The following is a 21073-nucleotide window of genomic DNA, read 5'->3' as shown; positions in this document are numbered from 1 at the left end:
GTGTGTGTGTGTGTGTGTGTGTGTGTGTGTGTGTGTGTGTGTGTGTGTTTTGTGTGTGTATGCATGTGTGCGCTAGCCGGTGTAACCGTGGCAGCAGGTGACCTGGTTGGGCGAAAATGATGCTGGAGGGTGTGTGTGTGTGTGTGTGTGTGTGTGTGTGTTAGGAGACATGTAGGAGCAAGGGGCAGGGATTGTGGGGGGAGGCTGAGGGCTGAGGAGGAGGAGGAGGGGCTGTTGGGTGTCCTGCTAGTGGCCTGCCACACAGACAGCGGCACACCATCTGCTGCGTGCTCTCAGTCAGCTCAGTGCCAAGCAGCCAGCCGCTGGGTGATGGACAGAGAGGAGGAAGAGGAGGAGGAGGAGGAGGAGGAGGAGGAGGAACGGAAGAGGAGAGGGACAGTAGCAACAGGGAGGGGCAAGTGATGAAGAAGGAGGGGTCAAAGAAACTGCGGGAGAGAGAGGAAAATTAAGAGAGAGAAGAGGAATAATGTGTTTGTGTTCATCTGCGTCAGCATTGGTTCTAGCATTCCCTGTGTGTAAGCTCTGATTGGCCAGGTGCGGTTCTAATTTGAGTAGGTGCTGTTTTTTTCCAGCTTAATTTGGCTGGTTTTGCAACATTGGATTTGTGTAACGTGCTTGCTGTCCCATCGGACACATTTGGCCTCCGGCGCTAAGTTGCCTTCTGTGTGTGTTTGTGTGTGTGTGTGCGTGTGTGCGTGTGAGTGTGTGTGTGTGTTTGTGTGAGAATGAACCTCCAGCTGTCTGTGTGACCTGGCACTTGGGGAGTATTAATAATGCATTAATAATCAATTGACTGTTATCTGTATTCAGCCCCAAAGCACAGGCACAACATTTGGTTTGGTGGAATTAAGAAAACCTTTTCTAATGGATTCATACACGTGCACACACACACACACACACACACACACACACACACACACACACACACACACACACACACACATACCAACTCACAAACACACTCACAAAGACACACACGCGCACACAGACACACACCATTTTGGTACACATCATTTTGGCAGCCGCATTTGAGCTGAGATGTGTTCTCTCCATTGTAGTGTGACCAGAGGAGCAAGAGAGGGAAAGGGGAGAGAACCAGAAAGGTAGAATTTAAAGGAGAGCAGAGTTTTGATGTTACATGAGCTGGGTGCCTGACTCTGAGAGCTGCTGAAATCACTCTCAGGCTAATCAGAGCTCATTTGGAAACCTGCAGGATCATCACACATGGCTTCACAGCCTAATGTGTACCCCTGCTCCTCCTCAGTGTTCTCAGTAATCTGCCATGCTTTAACCTCACTCTACTCCCGGCTGCACATTCCAATATTTACCCCTAGTACTCGCACATTCGTACTCCTTAGGTACCCGCTCTTTTACACAGATGTTCCCAACCAGCATGTGGTTCGAACACACATTGCTTTTATCCGCGGCACTTTTCCCCTTTGCAGTATATGTATTTCTCATAAACCTTCCTCACACGCTCATCTCACACTGTAAATATGCATCATAATAAATCACTTCGCAATTCTCACCCGCCATTGTTACTCTCCACTGTAAGTGTCGAAACAAGAAACTATATTTTCCTCTGCGTATGCAAACTCATACCGACCCAGGCAAATACAACCATGCTCATAGTGGTATGTACAAAACACGTCTCTCCCCCCCCCGTCCTGGCAGGCTCCCTGTAAACAGACTGACATGCGTTCGCTGACAAACAGACTGTCCCGCTGATTCCACAGAATGCTCGAGAACGTACCACCCTTCATAAGCAGTGTTGTTGCTCTGAAAGCCCATTAGGCTTGCTTAATGTGGCAGGCATTGCAGGCAGCTGCGCCGTACGTGATGAAGCCCTGACACAGAGCTTTCATTTAGCACAGTGCGAGCCGCGCCGTGTGTATGTGTGTGTGTGCGTATTTATGTGCACCAATGGCAGCAGCAGGGCCATTACAAGGCCATTTGTGAGCCTTTCAGTTTGTAATGTGGTGTGTGAACTCGCATGTATGTACGTTTAGTGCGTGTGCATGCGTGCGTATGTCGCTGCATGCTCTGATGTGTGCATGCTAGACTGTGTGTGTGTGTGTGTGTGTGTGTGTGTGTGTGTGTGTGTGTGTGTGTGTGTGCATGAGTGTGTGTGTGCGCCACCCATCCCAGGATGCCAGGGCCAGCTGACTGGTAGAATCTGTTCTCATCTCCCCTGTATTTAAGCCTTTGCTCTCAGAGCAGTCGTGTGGAAAGGCCCCTGGTCCTTTAGCGCACGCACACACATTTTTATCTGTCTTCCCCTCCTCTCCCCTGCTTCTTTCTTTCTTGTCTTTTTCCCTGAGTGCTAGACGTTATTTAAGGATGGCGGACCAGCTGTTTTTACACATCTTTTCAACAAAGCACTTTAGCCTCTCTTTTCTGTCCTTGGATGGTGGAAGAATGGCTGAATGGGGATTACGCTCAATGCAATATTTTGATTTCTATAATGCAGGGGTGGGCAGTTATTTTTCATGGAGGGCCACATGAAGAATTCACAACGAGTTTGCAGGCCAGGTGCTTTTTTTTATGACTACGCTGTCCAAGAGTAGACCCTAGATTTAAAATTCTGAGTGAAGATCTTAAAAATACTTGACCTAAAACCATATCCAATATTGAATTTTTTTTAGAGAGAGAGGAGACTCACAGTCCCGCAATACTGTAATATTAAAATGTTAATTTCAAAACTGCAGCCTACTCACTCATTCATAAGAATTGATTCTCTGACGGGCTTGTAGCAATAATATCTCGAGAGGAGGCAATAAAGTCGGGGTGCCACTAACCTTGCTATGTGCGTTTGGCTTGCCGTTGCATCATTTGCTGAGCAAAGTATTGTATTGTGCTTTGCAAACAACTACTGGATAGACAGATAGATTGATAGATAGAGATAGATAGATAGATAGATAGATAGATAGATAGATAGATAGATAGATAGATAGATAGATAGATAGATAGATAGATAGATGGATGCAGCAAGCAGTTGCAATAGCTGCCTTCTTTAATGCACAGGGGTTCATGATCAGAGTGTAACAAATTAAAGTCCAAAAGAAGCATTTATGAAGAATTTGCACTGGACTTTTATTTTGAAGACTAGCAATATACACTAAACATTTATAATAAAAGTTTAGAATAATTTCTTTCTAGACCTAGACCAGTTGGAACCAGCTGGTTGTATACTGTGTTTATAGAGACAAGTACGAGTTCTCATTTTGTCTGAGAATGACCTTTGAATATGTTTTACCATGTTTCCTCTCCGCCATAAAACTGAAATCCATAGTCTTCACTGACACTAATTGCTAATCTAGCGGCTTGTGAATATTGCTGTGTATCATCTGGATTTTGCAATAAAAGCTGCTGTAAAGCCTCTTTTTTCCCCTGTTTCTCCCTCTCTGCCTCTTGTGTGTGTTTTGTGTGTTTTTGTCGCCTCCCCCCCCCCGTCTTATTAGCAACAGCCCCGGCTCCTCAGTTCTCTCCATTCCAACACTCCCCTCTCGTTTTCATCCAACCTCTCCGCTTTCCCTCCCCTAGCTCCTCATCCATTACTCCTTTCCTCTATCCTCCCCCTCTCTCTGCATCGTGACTTCCTTCCCCAACCCTCCCCCCGTTTTCACCGATCATCCTTCTCTTTCTTACCTCTGCCACTTCCCTCGTACCTCCTCTCCTCTCTTCTCGTCTCCGCCCTTCCCATCTCCTCACGCTGCTATCCCATCCACCGCTTCCTTTCACTTCCTCCCTTTGCCTTACCTTGTATTCTCCCACACCTCCCTCCCATCTTCCCCCTGGCTCCTTCTTCTTTGCTCTTTTCCTGTCCTCTCCACCCCTCTCCCTAGCCTCTGCCCGCTCCCTGCTAACATGCCCATATCTCTCTCTTCCTCCTTTCCGTTTCCACTTTCCCCTTTTTCTACCTACCTCTTTCTGTGACTCTCTCTCCTCTCTTTCCCTCCCTCCCTCCCTCTCTGGTGCCGGGGTTGCTGTGCTCTTCAAAGCCCTTGGCTGAGAGCAGTAGATCACAGAGAGGCCTGTGTGAGTGAAAGGTTAATGGATGGCCTTTGAACATATATTGGGAGTCGGGGGCGGGAGGGAAGGAGGGAGAGGCCGGGGCGGAGTGGCGGTGTGTTCTTTCAAATCTCCCTTTGAAGATGGTGCAGGCCGCTCTCATGTGCCTGCGCCTGTATACAGGGGCTGTGCCTTTTTGTTTATTCATCTGCGTTTGTGTGTATGTGTGTGTGTGTCTGTGTTTGTGTGTTTGTGTTTGCTTGTAGTTGTGTGCGTGTGTGTATGTTAGCTTGTGTACAGTGATGTGTGTACCGTAAACAAGCTCTCCGACGTAAAGGATGGGGGACTGTGTTCCTGTTTGTGCAGTGGTGTGATAGCTGCCGCTTTTCTCCCAGGGCCTGGCTGCATAACTTTGAGGCTTTGTAGCCGTGAAGGACTGTGTGTGTGTGTGTGTGTGTGTGTGTGTGTGTGTGTGAGTGTATGTGTGTATGTGTGTGTGTGTGTGTGTGTGTGTGTGTGTGTGTGTGTGTGTGTGTGTGTGTGAGTGTATGTGTGTGTGTAGGTGTGTGTGTGTGTGTGTGTGTGTCAAGCACGTCATGTGCTTGAGAATGTGTGCATTTGCTCCTGGTGTGTTTTGTGTACTGCAGATTGATAATTACCAGGAGCAGCTTACGGCTGCCAGCCAAGGGCAGAGAGAGAGAGAGAGAGAGAGAGAGAGAGAGAGGGAGAGAGAGAGAGAGGAGAAAGGGAAGGAAAGAGAAGAGAAGGCAAGAGGTGAAGGGTCAGGACTAGAGGGAGAAATGAAGACGCAAGGAGAACGAGGGGAGGGTGAGGAGGGGAGGGGGGACAAATGAGAGAGAGTTTCCGGGTGGATGAAATTGGACGAGGGATCGAGGGATGGTGCCGAGGTGAAGAAGAAAAAACACAGAGAGGGGGAGATGTACATCTTCACGGTGCTATACGTAAACAAGATGACATGCGAAGATGAGAGGGATTGAGTAGGGCTTTACGGCCAAATGCATCTTTTAATGCATAGCTATATGGAAGCATAGGGGCGCACACAAAATGTTCCATATGGTAGCTGTCCACACACTTACATACAAATCCATCATAAACACACACAGTACACACACACACAGACACACAGACTCAGACACACACATACACACACACTGCCCACACCCCTAAGCCTTTGGCTTAGTGTATAAAGAGGTTAATTAAGTGTCTAATGCAGCGGCAGGGCCGGGGTTTGACACTCATCCTTCCTAACAGGTCTCTGGATGCGACTCACAACTCTTCCAAATGCACACACACATCTTTCTGACAGCAGGCCTCGAATGGTACTCACTCTCTCTCGCTCCCTCTCTCTCCTCCACACTTTCTTTCACCCTCTCCCCCCCTTTCTTCTCACTTTCTTTTGTTCAATCTCTTACCATCTTTCTCTATTTCCCTTACTTTCCTCATCTCTCTATCCTCCACCTTCTCTCCACATCCCTGTAGCTGTTTCCCTACCGTACCTGCAGTGTTACTCCGCCACTGTGTTTATGTGAATCTAGGTCTGACTCACTGTCTGCTGGCCTGCCTGTTGTGTTGTGTGCTGGAAACAGAGAACAGAATAAAGTTGTGTTGGGCCTGTAGCACAGCTCCCCTCCCTGGGGAGACAGAGGATATTTTACACTGGGTGAATCTCCTACTTTTTAGGCCGGCTGATTTTTATTTTGGGCTACGCTGTTTCCCCCCGCTGAGGCGCTTTTATTGCATAATTAGGCGCCAGGGCTGGCAATGACGTGGTTTGACAGTATGAGCACGTCCCGTCTCGCCTCCCTCCTCAAGACTGTGTGTGTGTGTGTGTGTGTGTGTGTGTGTGTGTGGCTGTGTCTCAGTGGCTTCTTAACCGCCTATCTTAATCTCCCTGCTATGCCTTCCAGTTTCCCCCACAGCAGAGTTTGTCAACACACTGTGAGAGTTCTCGGGGGTTGAGGATGGATGAGGGTGAGGGTTTGTGTGTGTGCGTCTGCCTGAATTTTGGGAGTGCGTGTGCTCATGTGTGTGCGTCTTTGCAAATACGAGTTTGTGTATCCCGTCTGGAGCGGTCCGGGGCGCGTATTATTCTCTTATGAATGATGTAATGTTATGGGCTTTGTTGTAATTCAGTTCAGTTAGGGGATTGGGCTGCTAAAAAGAGACTGACTGTGCTGAGCAGATCAGAACAACAAGAGATCCTCCCTTACAAAATCTCTCTGTCTCGCTCCCTTTATGTCGGTGACCTTGTAGCTCCACCATGAATGGTCGTCATGTTCATCTTCTGCCAGCATCCAGTTTGATGGTTTCTGTCTTTTTTCTATATTGTTACCCCGTCTCAATCTCTTTCCTCTGCCATCCCATTTCTCCCTCCCTATCTGCTTGGTCGACTTGGCTCCATCGCGGCGGATGTGTGTCATTTTGGCGCTGCTTTGTGTTTCAACCTTATAGCATGGCTGGTGACTTCCCATACAGTCTCTTTTCATCTCATCTCCTCTGTCTCCTCCGCCTGTCTCCTGCAGGCCTTCTAGCTTTGAGGCCAGTATTACCCCCCCCCCACTCCCCCCCCATCCCCTCCTCCTGCATTCCACAAGCTCACACAGCCCCCCCCCCCACCCCCACCCCTTCACCCTCATACCAGGCCTGTAGGTTTTGTCTCAGGATATCATTTTGTCACAACTCCTCAGCTTGAAGGCTGCCTGGATGTGACAGTTCTGGCCGCAGTGCCTCAGCTTGTCTGTGGTGACAGGCCATGCTCCAGCAAGTCGTTACGCTAACTCGCAGCGCTAAGTGAGTCACTAAGATACGGCGCTAAGCTGATAAACTACTAAAGAAATTGGTAGGGATGATTCTCCGCTACAGAGGGATTCCCATGACTGAGACCTCTGAGCTCTGACCAATAGGCCCCCTTCACAAAGGACGCTGCCCTCGTCTCTTGATACAACAAACAACAGACTAGAAGGTAAGGGGAAGTCAACTAGGAGTGCGCAAAATAGGCAGTTTTCCATTTTCGAGTAGTAAAGGAGGTCGGAAAAAGCTTTTTGTAGTGATTTATTTGATGTATGTGTCCCTTGTTCAAAAGAAAGCCCTAGCACTAGTCCTGCTAGGAAGAAGAAGAGCAGGATCCATTTAGTTGGAAACATGTTTCCCGGTTAGGGCTTTCCTCCTGAGATCCCGACATACCCTCAAAGCTGTACTGTACAGCTCAGGGAAGTCAGATACAGCAAGGACTAGTTTTTTCCTCCATTTTCCCTCACTTCCTGGCTGTTTAACTTCTTGTTTCTTTTGGACCCGTGGGAATTTCGTCACAGCGCACCGCGCAAAAGTTCAAGCTGGATGAACTTTTGGGCGCACGGGTGCTGCGCTCTGCGCTTCGCTGAGCTGGCGCTTTGCCCGGCGAAGCGAAAATCAGTTCAGCCGTGGCGCAAGCCATTGGAAATAATGGGGTTTAGTACGCAGGGGTGGAGTTATGGCATCCTATGTGAAGCGCCCTAATGACTCTAACATTAATTGTTCTCCTCCACCAGCTTTACTAAGGAACTAACCTAAAAGCTCTGTTGGCCAGTGGTGAGGTCGAGGGTATATGCAGATGTATGGAGGATACTGTACTTATATCCACTTCTTCTATTTCACTTCTGCCTCTGGGCAAAAAGACTATACACACCTATTCACCTTAATGCCATTCACAACTGGTTTTAAGGATGGTAGAGTAATAAGAATCCCATTTCATCAGCAATATGCCTGTTTTTCAACTACCAATACCACTTGGCTGAGAACGTTCTCTGGCACTATGCTTCAGCGCTATGCTAATGAGTAGCATTAGGAGATGACCGCTGGAACAGACAGAAGGGCTAAGAGGAGCTGATCACATTTCGGCCCCCGAAAGACAGTTAGCCAGCCAGCTAGCTTGTCAGCCTTGGGGCCACATAGCTCCACAAGCATAATCTCCGAGTGTGGCTCCATTGCAGAGTCACTATCGCAGCGCCTGGCTGCCTGCGAGGCCAAACCTTCTCGCTCAGTTATTTCAGAAAAAAGCACTACAGCCCCACAGTCCAAGGTCAAACTGTGGCTGACGCTGAATTGGAATCAAAGTGCTTTTATGTTTGACTTTGAAAGCGTACTGCTGATGATGGAAAGTTGATGTTAATGTGTAGATGGAGTTAGAAAGTTCTGTGTATTTAGACCGTGAACTCTTCAGATGTATGAATGTACTGTAAGTGGATTCTCTGAGTTAGTCTTGACATACCAAAGCATGTTTACTCATGGACTGAACTAGATGTTTTACTTTTCCCTTGGTTGCAGGTCATGTCTCATCCTGTCCAAATTATGTTGAATCCTCCCTGACATTTATGCCCATACATGTGTGTGTATGCTTGTTTGCCTCATGCATCCTATCTACCTGTCTGACTAAATGTATGTTTTCTGTGTGTGTGTGTGTGTGTGTGTGTGTGTGTGTGAGAGAGAGAGAGAGACAGAAATAGAGAATGAAAGAAGCAGATAAAGGGATGGCTGGAGAGACCGGTCAAGTTAGAGAGATGCAGAGTGTGTGCGTAAAGACCGTGTCTCAGTTGTGTGTTATTGTCTTGTCTGAGGGTCCTAGCCTCTAACCACCCTCAGGCTTTAATTACTGTGTGAGGATAATGAGTCAAATCCAATCAGTCCTCTCTCTTGCTCTTAATTTGTATGGAGTTTCCATTATGAAGCCACCCTCTCCAGCCTCTCACACCAGCTGCCCTGGGGTGACACCAGGCCCCTGTCCATTGTGTGTGTGTGTGTGTGTGTGTGCGTGTGTGTATGTGTGTGTAAACCCTGTCACTTCCACAGCGACTATGTGAATGGGCTCATATAATTATCTCATTATCAGCATGTGCGGCAATGGGCAACCATTTCTTGAGGATGACAGGCATTAATACAGCTTTATATACCACAGGAGATGAGTCATAGTCTCACTGTGAGGCATTAGGACCTACCTACATATGGCTGCTGCTGAGACAGACACTCTCCCATCAGGCTATTATGAGTCTGACAGACAAGGCTAAATGGCCACGTGTATGTGCACGTGTGTGCGTATGTATATGTGTGTGTGTATGTGTGTGTGTGTGTGTGTGTGTGTGTGTGTTAAAGAGACCCTGAAACCTTGATGGATTCCTGCAGAGTGAAGGACAATCGTAGCCCATGGCCAGTCCAACCTTATCCCCGGCTCATCTCATCTCATCTCAGCACAGAGCCAGCCACATCCTCAGCTAGGCCTCAGGCCATCTGGCTGACTCACACTATACTGTACAACACACACACACACACACACACACACAGAGAGAGAGAGGGAGACACACACACACACGGTTGTTTGTGAATTGGCCATTCAAAAACACGTTCTCTACATAAATCTGAATGTAAAGTGCGTCCCCGCCTCTATTGACGTGATGAAATCCACCTTAAACCTGGAACTTATCAAACAGTGGGTGCGTGGGTGTGAAATACGATAGGCAGAAATAGAGACTTCGCAGTTGTGCCAGAAATCCCCCAGCAACCACGGCTGGCGCCATCATGGAGGTCCACTGGAGGATTGGCTGTGCAAAAATAATGGTGCAAATATGTAACTAAATATGTAACAGCCAGAAAAAGAGAGATATCTAAGAAATGTAGTCATGGTTTGGACGTGGGTTAATACATAACATTCTAGCTAAAAGAAGTCCAAGTTGCAAGTTGGCCTATTGTGACAAAGGAAACTATTTTGTTTTGTCCAAGCCGTTAATTCAAAGTACTGCAAGTTGTAGCTTAACCTAAGTAATCAGTTGGCTTTTGGCTTTGTTATTTAGCTAACTAGCCTGCAAGCTAATATACCAAAGCAACTCATGTTAACATTAACACACAAGTAGCTAATACTAAGGCTAGCTACTAGCTACATAAGTGTGCAAATAAAATTTGTTAACAAGACAGTGATGTTATCTAATGAGATACCATGGTTAGATAACAAGCTGACGTTATCGAAACACCAAAGCAATCGGTGATGAAATGAATCAGTTTCCATTCAAAAACTTAAAGAATTCAGTCAGCTGTTTCCAGCCGTTAGCGAGGCAGTTTTAGTGGGCCATATGTACCATATAAAGTGTGTTGTGTGATATGTAAAGTATGTTTAACCTGTAATCTACCCCCCTCCAGTGGGGTCCTGTTCCTGGAGTGTGGGTCCACAGTGTGAGGGGGTTGGGTGTGGGCCCTCCTGGTGGTCCCTTTCAGTTGTACTCTCCTCTTGGCTCACTGTGATGATCTAATCGCTGGCCAGCTGTATGCTGCTCTGTACTTACACCACAGGGGAGTTAAGGGAACAAGGCCACACACTGACACTACACACTATAATCCCACTGTGGCACCAGGACTATGTGAGTGTCTACGTGTGTATGTGTGTGTGACTATGTGTGTGTTGTGTGAGTGTGTGTGCCTGCGTATGAACATGCACACACGTCTGCCCAATACGTCCGCACAACTATGTGCGTACATGCTAATTTGCTTGTGTGCGTTTTCCCGTTTGTGTGTGGACTTGTTTGTCTGGCCTCGCATGCTGTTTGCATCTCCGTGTGCTTTAATTAGTATGCGCTTTTGCATCTAGGCCTTTGTGATTTGGCACTGGCGCTGCATGCTGGCGAGGCATAAAAGATTTGAAGTCTGTCTGTGCTAGTCATTCAGCCTTAATGGCGTTAGTTACACAACTGAACTCAAGTCCCCGCTGCATAAATGGGTGGCATTTAGAAATATGAGCAAGTCCGATGGCAGTGAATCATGTAGCACACCGCTGCAGAGCATGTCTGGGATGACTGACATTGACATTGACCCAGATGGGCACTCCTCCTGAATGGACAGCGGCTGAAACCTAAGCAGTGCTAGCTCAGTCTCTGGCAGGGAAAACAGCTCCACTCTGTGGGTTTCAGCACTAACAGTATTGGAGGAGCAGAGTGGGGGGTGGGGGCTGAGTCAGTGTCCTTGTCTACTGCTAAGCCCGTCTGGCAGGGGGGAGTCGTGGTATGGAGTGAAGACTCACAGAGCTTCTGCTTTCTAAAGAACTTCTAAATTCCAGCCTGCTTCAGTGGAGCTAGGACCGCTCTGGTGAGATTTATTTGACAATATGCCCACCATCAGCTTAATGTGTGCCGCATCCTCCCCACTGACAATGCAGAGGAGAGTTCTGTCAAACTTTTCGGCTCCTTCAGGACCGTGGACAGCTCCACACCTACCAGTTCAGCAGCCTCTGATGCAGCTCCAATACTTTGGATGTTATTCTCCCAGAAGAAGTTCAATAGATTTACCCGCTGCTGTCTGTCCAGGACCATGGACAGCAACACTCGGCTCTCCGCGGTCTCTTCCAGTAGCTGGCAGGGCTTTCAATACAGGGACAGTTCCACTCCTTAATACTGGCTGTCCTTCAGCACCACAGTGAACTTCACTGCCAGATCATTCCCCCGCTCTCTCTCTCTCTCTCTCTATTCCTCCGCCCCTGCCTCCACCTGGGCTGCGAAGGAACCCGGCAGCCATTTTGTTTTTGTGTGAGACTGAATGCAGAGGCAGTTGAAAAGTTATGCAGTTATGGAGAGAGCTGGAGAGACAGAGTGTCTCTCTCAGCGCCTCTCTGCAGCCCTCTTTCATGCCTCTCAGCCTGGCACAGCGATTAACCCTGCGTGCCCCGTCGTCCCTGCTGACCCCTCTCCACACAGAACCCTGCTGCTGGCCGCAGCGCTCTGACATGCCTCTCAGACAGCTGATTAACAGGAGTGGGTGTGCAAATGGTCTACACACCACAGGTGAAGGGGCACACAGACTCTGTCTCTCTTTTGTCTCTCTCTCGCTCTCTCTCTCCCCCTCCCTCTCTCTCTCTTTCTCTGTCTTTTACCATCCCTCCGTTTCTTCTTCAGAGTGAACCCTAAGGTGTTCCTCTGACACCCGGTAGAGGTGGGATAGACAGAGGGATGCTGGGAAGGACACATACCTCTCTGGTGTGGGGATGAGCAGCTAGATAAGCCGCCGCCTGCCTGTGTGTCTGTGTGTAGGAGTTTGTTAACATTAGGAACTCTCACAGTTTGTTTTGCAAGTGGTGAAATGTCTCATTGGAGAAGCTGGTGGGGCTGCTAAGCCTTGACGCCAATATGTGACAGGAAGGCAACTGGATTGCCAGGCTGTGCATCAGCAATACTGAAATGCTACTACTCAGTGAAGTCAATACTGGCTATTCTGCATTTTACATAAGGACAGTAGGAACCATTTTTATCCCTATGCTCCTTTCGAATGCTATACATCATATTTACAATGTGGTGGAATAATAAAGTGGGCCTCTAAAAGTATTAAAGTTCATTGAATTATCAATAACGTTGCCTCTCTCCCTCTTCCCACTCTAGCTCTGAGTCGGTCGGCGATGCCCTTCGGCTTGATGCGTCGGGAGCTGGCGTGCGAGGGCTACCCCATCGAGCTGCGATGCCCCGGGAGTGACGTCATCATGATCGAGACGGCCAACTACGGCCGCACCGATGACAAGATCTGCGACGCGGACCCCTTCCAGATGGAGAATGTGCAGTGTTACCTGCCCGACGCCTTCAAGATCATGTCACAGAGGTAACTACTGATCTATTTGGATCTTGTGTATGTGTTAATATGGAGTCAGAGCCTTTTATTGACCAGGGAAACAAGCTGGTATCATTGTGTTTTCCTCCTGAAGTCTTGATATGTTTTGTGGAATACTGAAGTTAGCACCTCTGTACTGTGTAAAGCACCACTGCGTATTGGTAAAGAATGAATGTATGTGTGTGTGTGTCTGTGTGTGTACGTGTATGCGTATGTTTCGAATGGGCGAGAGAGTATTTGTAGGGCTCCCCACAGCTGCTCTGTGTGTCTGTGCTCAGCATCTGCTTCCTCTGAGCTCGGATCAATGGAAGCCCTCTCCCAGCTATCCATCACGCATGTAATGGAGGCACGGGGTGCTGGCTTGGGGAGAGGGGGAGGGAGGGGGGGGGGGGAGAAGGGGGGAGGAGGTGGAGGAGAGAATTGGGGTGGTAGTAAAGGAGGGAGAGAGAGACTGCGAGAGATGATGGGATGATGGGATGATAGAGTGAGTGCAGCAGAGGCGTGAGATATGATGGGAGGGAGAGCGAGCACAGGGGAGAAATGCTAAAAGCTGGATAGAGGAGAGGGATTATGTGGTGAGAATGAGTGAGTGTGTGCGTGCGGATGTGTATCTTTGTCTCCGTGTGCGAGCGTGTGTCTGCATGTTTGTGTCTGCGTGTTTCTCTGTGTGCGCGGACGTGAGGAGGCATGCGTTGATACGGTTTAGACGCAGGTATTATGTGCATATGAATGTTTTCCCTGTGCGTGTGGTGTAGAGTATTTGCCTTAGCCCCCTCGTCCTTCTCTGTTCTCTCACCTCTAATTGCTCCCACTCACAATCCCCCAGGAGAGGAGCCTCTTACGTCACTCGCCCTCTCTCTGCCTCCCTCCCTCCATCCTTCCCTCCCTCTCTATCCTTCAAACCCCCTCTTCCTCTCCCACCTCTCCCTCCCCTCTTTCCCACCTCCCCTCGGGTGCAGCTGTCACATGATCTAGTCTAGTGTGAAATTACTCCCTTCCCAACCGTTCTCTTCGTCTTTCATAGCCCCGAGGTGTTTTTTTTCGCCCCTTCTCCTCTTTGTCTTTCTTACAATGGCACTATTCATTTTTTTTGTTTTTTTTTTGTTTTTGGATCTCTCACTTTCTCCCTTCTCTCTCTCTCTGTCTCCCTGTCGCAGGTGTAACAACCGCACCCAGTGTGTGGTGGTGGCGGGGTCGGACGTGTTCCCGGACCCCTGCCCCGGGACCTACAAGTACCTGGAGATCCAGTATGAGTGTGTCCCCTACAGTGAGTACAGAGACCCCCCTCACCCCCCTCCCATCTCCCCACCCCTCGCCTCCTTACCCCCCCCCCCCCCCCCCACCCTGTTCACCGCCCCTCCCATCCCTCCCTCTACCCTCCTATCCCCCCGAACCCCCCAAAAAACTCTCGATGAATGACATTCACACACACACACACACACACATACACATGCACACACACCCGCTCTCTCTGGCATACTTCAACACAAACAAGCAAACAAGACAGACAGCCATCATCTCTCGCTCTCCCTCTCTCTCACTCTCTCTCTCTCTCTCGCTCTCGCTCTTACACTCACACACACACAAACACACACACACACACACAGACACACACATACTCACACACAGCGCTAAACCCTTTTTCTCCATCGACAGAGCGACGCACCAGCGGCTGAGAGGGATTTTCACATGGGGGAAGGTGCTCTGCAAACACAGGGTCCGATAAGCACTTCACACACACCCATTTCAACCGTGGGGTCAGCCCTTATTGGCGATCACAGCAGTGTAATACACACCGCCACACTCACACACTGATTGACCCGGGGGCACGGCGCTGCCTTTATCTGGTGCCAAACACCTTTGCTGTCCCTCTGATTTCCAATAAAAATGAAAATTGGGCGCAGTGAGACTGAGAGGCAGGGGGCGTTGTGTGTATGGCGCGCCTCACAATAGGAATGTTAACACAAACAGCAAAGGGCTTATTTTAGACCACATGACCTGAAGCGCCACACATTTCAATATCCCCATGGTAACAGCTGACTTCCTCTGGGCGCTGCTCACAGCTCCGTGGCAGGTGTGACATACACACACATACACACACACACACACACAATGGCAGTCACACTCTCGAAAGGGACACTCACAAACTCTCTCTCTCTCTCTCTCTCTCTCTCTCTCTCTCTCTCTGTGACTCTTCTCCCTCTGAGCAAGCACACACACACACACACACAAACAAACACACCCTCGCACAGCCAAAGGAGCAGACACAGCAAGGATTATATGGTGTTGTGTTGAGCCTCACTCATGTGAAAATCTCCGCTCAGACAGTCTCCCCTCCTCCCTCTCATGTATTATTACTCTCAGCATTGATCCCCTCACTGTGCAGGAGCACCTGGCCGGAGGGGAGGGGCAGCCTCACTCCCCTCCGCTGGGCAGAAGCAGAGGTGTGTTGCAGGATGGGAAGGGAAGGGAGGGACGGTTGGGGGTGGGAGGAGGGGTGGAGGGGACGAGAGGGGGACTTGGGTCTGTTCGGGGAGGGATACAGGGCCTGTTTGATTTGATTGATGGGTGGGGTGGGGGTTCGGAGTGGAGATGTGGGGTGAATCTCTCTGCTTTTTCCTCAGGGGCGGACGGCGAAGGCGAGCCGCGGCAGCGAGTCGACGTCAAGCCGCTAACCTCCTTTGCTCTCTCTCTCTCTCTCTCTCTCCTCCCTCTCATCTGTTCTCTCTGAGGTCTCTCACTCACCGCTCTCTGCTAAATATCTCTCACAGTCAATATCGCCTCTTTTCATCTCTCCTAACTCCTCTCTTTCTGTCTTCATCTCGTGGCTGTCTCTCTTTCACTTCGCATCTACGCTCTGAGCTCTTTAATCTTCATCCATTGCCCTATTTCTCTCACTCTTTCTCTATTTCTCCTTTATTCGCTCTCCGTCCATCAATCTGTCACAATATCTTACCATTCCATTCTCTCTCTTCCACTGTCTCTTTCCTTTTATTATTTGCAGGTGGGGCAAATGTCCAAATATCCAAGCATCCGGCTCTGACGTAGAGGAACTGACTTTCCGAGAAACTGACTCCCTAGCGCCCCGTTCAGTCTTTGTCCTTCCTCTGCTCAGCGCTTTCATGCCCTCAGCTTACCTTTTGAGAGAGATTGTTGAGTCAAGTTGCAGCCACAGATAAGGAGTTAGCTGGGGTCCTTGCCATCGGGGATTATTGTCTTGTCTAAATCTTTTCTCCACAGCCTTCCAAGTGGCAACGCGTTCTTCTCTAGTCTCTCCTGCCCTCTCTTTGCCTGCCTTTCAGTTGGTTCTAGCTGTGGTCTGGTTGGCCCTCTCCAGTGGCGCGACTCTGTTTGTTGGTCCTTTGGTGTTGTAGCTCAGTGGGTGGTGTCCTGTACCGTATCGTCCATAGAGGTTCAAGGTAGTGTCACTTACCAGCTGTTACCGACCTCCCAGCTCCTCCTCCTCCTCATGCATTCTAACCCTGTCTTTTTCCCTCTGACTGCACACGGGAGCTCGTTCTCTCTCCGAGAGGCAATCAAAGGGATGATTAAATAGCTGCTGACTTGCATTTTTCTTCGCCCTATTTTGAAAAACTTTGTTGATTGCGTCTGAAGGATGGCAAGGCTTAGAAAATTGGAAGCTGATCCCTCTATGATGAAAAGTCCCGCCTGTCTGAGGTGACAAAGAAGAGCCAATTACCCCTGTCCTCTGCCACTCTCCTCTATTGGAGGAACGCAGCCTACACTCACTCACATGCCCACATAGAAATAGAAACAAGTACGCACCTGCACACACACACACACACACACAGACACACACAGGCGCGCACACACACACACACAAAAAAAACACACACTGCAGGCTGCTCTACATGTTTGTGCCCATCTGACAAACTAAATACGACCTGACACATTCAGACTTAGAGCTGGAGCTGTTCATCCCAAAACCTAGTCACCGTCGCACCACACGCCACTCAACTCGGCCACTTTTAATTACCAGGAGAGGGGGGCGCGTCGCCCGCTTCAGCTCTGCCTCAGCAGAGATTTGTCAAGATTAATTGAATTTGCTGCTGCTAATCGCTCTGGTAATGCCCCATCGTTCACGTCTGGCTGGGAACGCGGGGCATTCCGCCGTCATCTACGGCTGACACGCATTTTTTTCTGTTGGTTGTCTTGACATAAAAGGTGAACAATAGAGAGATGATATGTAAAGGTTGGTTGTTATGGCAGTTGAGATGGTGTGTGCAGCCATGTTGACGGGTGTGTGTGATACTTGCGTCTGACAGGGTCCTCTGTGTGTGTGTCACACAGGCGCCATGTTACCAGTCACCTGAAACGCCGGGGTGACAGCCGGAGCCGAGTCGACACACACCGCTGTCGGCTGAGCTCAGACAAGGGGCCGGAACGCGCGTGTTGCTGTGTGTGTGATCGCCTCGACAAAATACAACAGCCGCCAACAAGTCAAATCATATCTCACCGAGCCAAAAAGCCCTGCGAGGCCTCCCAGCGACACAGCTTTGTTTTCGCCAGCCAGAACAGAGCAAGACAAAACGGCTCACCCGAACTCTCATTTCACACTGTCACAGCCTGCTTTAGCCTGCTGGATTCCATTAAGACATCACAGATCCACACACACAGCTACAGCTTGTATTTACTGCAGTGGAAGCCCTACACTGCAGTCTTAACACAGACGTACACAGAGTCAAAGTAAATCTACCCTGCTAGGGAACTCTACCTGTCCCCCCTCCTCCAGGACACAGCGCTACATCATTATTGATTCCTAATGCTCTCCGTTGGGGCTATCCATGCTAGCAATGCCAGAGCCATTAGGCCTAGTCCTGAGCCTCTGCTATTTCATCAGTCGTGATTTATCTTGTTAATATGCACACTGCAGGTAGCTGAAGAACTAGCTTTTAAAAGCATCTACTCAGACTGTGTAGTGCAGATTCTGCAGCGCTTCTTAGGTAACTCCATATTCTCCCGTTTTACATTCATGTTCTGCGGTTCTGCCACTGTTTCACTTTATAAAATTGATTCTTCCCCCACAAATGTATTCAGGACTGCCTATTCATTACGAGGCATCACTTTTTGGACACAAAGCCGCTGGAAATGATAGTTGACTTGTCGGGAAGAGTTTGTCAGTAGAAGGAATAATGGCATTGTAATATGACAAGTTTTCAGGGGAGGAGAGGAAACACTTTGATGTAGCTGAAAAGGAAATTCCATTAATATGTATAGGGGCACCATTAGACGTGGGGCTCATAAATGTTTGGTGAATGACAAGCAGGAGGCTTTGCTCAGGCCCTGGAAAGGGATGCCTCTTTACTGTGAAAAATGTAAAGTAAGTGAGAGGAGGGAAGGGGGGAGAGAGGACGGAAGAAGCAAGACGGCTAGAGAGGACACACTATCCGTGGACATGGTGAAAGAGACGGAGGAGGCTAAGTTGTCCTGCAGCGCTCCAACAATGTGTATGTGTGTGTGTTTGAGTGTGTGTGTTGCTAGCTGGACTCATTAGTGTGGGAGTAATTGATAGGGTTGTAGAGAGCGCTGAGCAGAGTGAGCAAGGGGAGAGAGGGCAGTAGCTTATTTCTCAAAAGGGCCTTGAAAGAGAAATGTTGAATGAATCAAACAAACAGCCAAGGTGGCCTTACACTAACCTCCTGTTCACTGTGAGCACAACTGGATGAGTGCATGTCTCTTTTCTCTGTGTGTGTGTGTGTGTGTGTGTGATCTGTATGTGTGTCTACGCTTGGTGTCTATTTTTCAGGACAGCCGGGATCAGGAGAGCACATGGAGCCAACAGAAGTCTTCCACTCTTCCTCCTCTTCTTCTTCTTCTCCCCCTCTGCAGCATCAAAGGAGCTCTACCTCTCTCTGTCTCCACCCCCTCTCTGTCTCTCTCTCTGATTCTCTGTCTCTGTCTCTCTCTCTCTCACACCACATGCCACTGCAGTGCATCACACACAACAACACACACGCCCCCCCCCCCCCCCCCCCCCCCCCCCCCCCCCCGGCTCCGTGGTACCTCTACAACATTGCTGTTAGGACCCCCACCTGTGAGGATTGTAGCCTCCCACTTATGAAGGGGCGGAGATCCAAGCCCCTCTCCCAGTCCTCCGTTAGCGGACCCCTCTTTATGAAGACTCCATGTGTTCGAGCCCTGCTGAGATCTGGTTTCCCCATGCGCCACCGTGCTGTTATTTCAGCGAGGACGAAAGCTCTGGACGCTCTCCGGATGCCCTCTCCCTCCCCTTGCCTCGGTGGTAAGGATTGCACTAGCAGTGGGGAGCGGGGTTGGGGGGAAAAGGGACGGGGGGTTGTGCTATCTCGCCCCCTGCCCCGGCTTCGGAGGGCCCGCATACATCACGCTGCCACGTTTACCCATCCGGGCTGAAAATGGCGGCCATCCCCAGGTCTTCATGGAGGTTGTTTGTCCAGTTTGATCTTGGCATCAGATGATAAAAGATCAGTGTTACTGATGCTGCTGCTGCTGCTGTACCGCTGCCAAGAGGCAAGGCCGTCCCCCACGCACATCAGGCCACTGCTGCTAACTCTCCCTTTTCTTCTCTCTTTTGTTCTCTATTTCTCTTTTTACATCTCTCTCCTCTCTCTCACTCTCTCTCTCTCTCTCTCTCTCTCTCTCACTCTCTCTCTCTGGGGTTTTACGGGCAATCCTGTGTGCAAGGCGTTGGAGGAGTCGTGATGAGTTTGCAGGGCTCCCCGGGGACGTCAGACTTCCCACGACACACACACACCCACACACACACACACACACACACACACGACAATCACGCCTCACAGCAGGGACTCGCCAGCCATGTGCCTTTTGACACGTCTCTTCCCGAGAGACGTGATGATACACACACATACATACACACACACAGACACACAACTCGCTGCTTAGCCACCACAGAGGAGGTGCGTGTGCCAGTGACATAATGTGAAAGGCAGACCTGAGATCCTCGCTCGCTCTGCCTCGAGTCTCCAGCTGCTCCCGGACCTCCCAGACACGCCATTAATGCCGGTGACACGAGCAGAAACCAAACGGAGTCCTCGGATGTCGGCGGGATCACGCCTTATACCTGCCTGTGCCAGCCGAGGCCTGTGCGACTCAACACACCAACCTATTGATTCGTGTGTGATGAGCCTGCTGTAGACATTGCTCTCATCTCTTTTGTTTCTCCCCTCCTCTCACCCTTCCCCCTCCCCCCCCCATCGTGTATCTCAGTTTCTCTCTGTCTTTCTGAGGCGTTCCACTCTGTCAAGCCCTCCCTTTTCCCTGTTGTTTGTTCTCCCTTCTTTTGATGAGCCAGCCTTGGCCAGGCAAGCCGGCAGCTCCCCATTGATTGGACGGTCGATGGGTTGAGTGTTTTTGTGCCGGCTTCTATAGCGAGCATCCTGACTCTGTAAATTGAGCAAAGTCAAAAGCACCGCTTTCTTCAGATTAAGGGACCGCTCTAATGTTGACACTGACTGTACTTGGAGAAAGAGAGCAGGATACAATGATCCCGCAGAAGCCAACACCCCACAGATATAGACATCCTCACCGCCACCCTTCCATTCCCTGCGTCCTATCCACCATTCCCCCATCTATTTCTCTGCCTTTTCCACTCTTTGTTTACTTCCACAGCTGAAGAGGACTACAGCACAAAGATGCTCTCTCTCTCTCCCTCTCTCTCTCTCTCTCTCTCTCTCTCTCTCTCTCTCTCTCTCTCTCTCACTCTTTCTCTCTCTTTCCCCATCAGGTCCCTGGAGCTGGAATTTGGACGGAGAGAACAAGGGAGGGGGAGCGGGAGGGAGGGAGGGATGTGGCGATAAGAGACTAAAGGGGTGGAGGCGGGGGTCGAGAGTGTGTGGTTGGGGGTGGAGTGTGTTGTTGGGGGATTATTGATAAAGCTGAAATGAAATGGAAATGGACTTAAACCCAGGTCAGGCCATTTTCCCTCCTCATTTTCCATTTGAGCCATCCTTTCTCTGAGTAGCCAACCATAACACAGACAGATAACATGCTTAAAAAAAAAAAAACAGAGAGAAAGGACAGCGTTTTATTTAATCTCAATTTTCTCTTTTTTCCTGCACCTGTTTTTTCTTTCGTTCTCTTTACTTTCTCTCTCTCTATCTCTCTCTCTCTCTCTTCCTTACTCTGTCTCTCTCTCTTATCTCTCTATCTCCTTCTTTCTCCTTTTTCCGATGCTTGAATAGAAGTGGATCAAAAAGGTAAAGACCACAATGAACATAAAAACCACAGCTCGCCCCTTCCTCCCTCTTCCTCCTCCTCCTCCTCCTCCTCCCTTGTCTCCCTCCCTCCCCTCATATCCCCTCCTAACCCAGCACCTTGTGTAGTGGTCATGTTTGATGTTGATATCCCTCCCTTCTCTCTCTCTCTCTCTCTCTCTCTCTCTCTCTCTCTCTCT

General features: G+C 49.5%; 1 protein-coding gene across 1 annotated transcript in view; it reads left to right on the top strand.

Annotated features, from left to right (window-relative positions):
* Positions 1-21073, top strand: part of adgrl1a (adhesion G protein-coupled receptor L1a) — a 54467-nt gene that overhangs the window by 868 nt on the left and 32526 nt on the right. The window contains exons 2-4 of the mRNA XM_071916869.2: positions 12438-12651; positions 13818-13927; positions 20862-20876. Of these exons, the coding sequence (XP_071772970.1) occupies positions 12438-12651; positions 13818-13927; positions 20862-20876 (339 nt within the window). The remainder of the gene's footprint in view (positions 1-12437; positions 12652-13817; positions 13928-20861; positions 20877-21073) is intronic.

Source organism: Centroberyx gerrardi, chromosome 7, assembly GCF_048128805.1.
Source record: "Centroberyx gerrardi isolate f3 chromosome 7, fCenGer3.hap1.cur.20231027, whole genome shotgun sequence".
Taxonomy (NCBI): domain Eukaryota; kingdom Metazoa; phylum Chordata; class Actinopteri; order Beryciformes; family Berycidae; genus Centroberyx; species Centroberyx gerrardi.
Note: the sequence above shows the minus strand (reverse complement) of the source record. Positions and strands in the feature narration are given on the sequence as shown.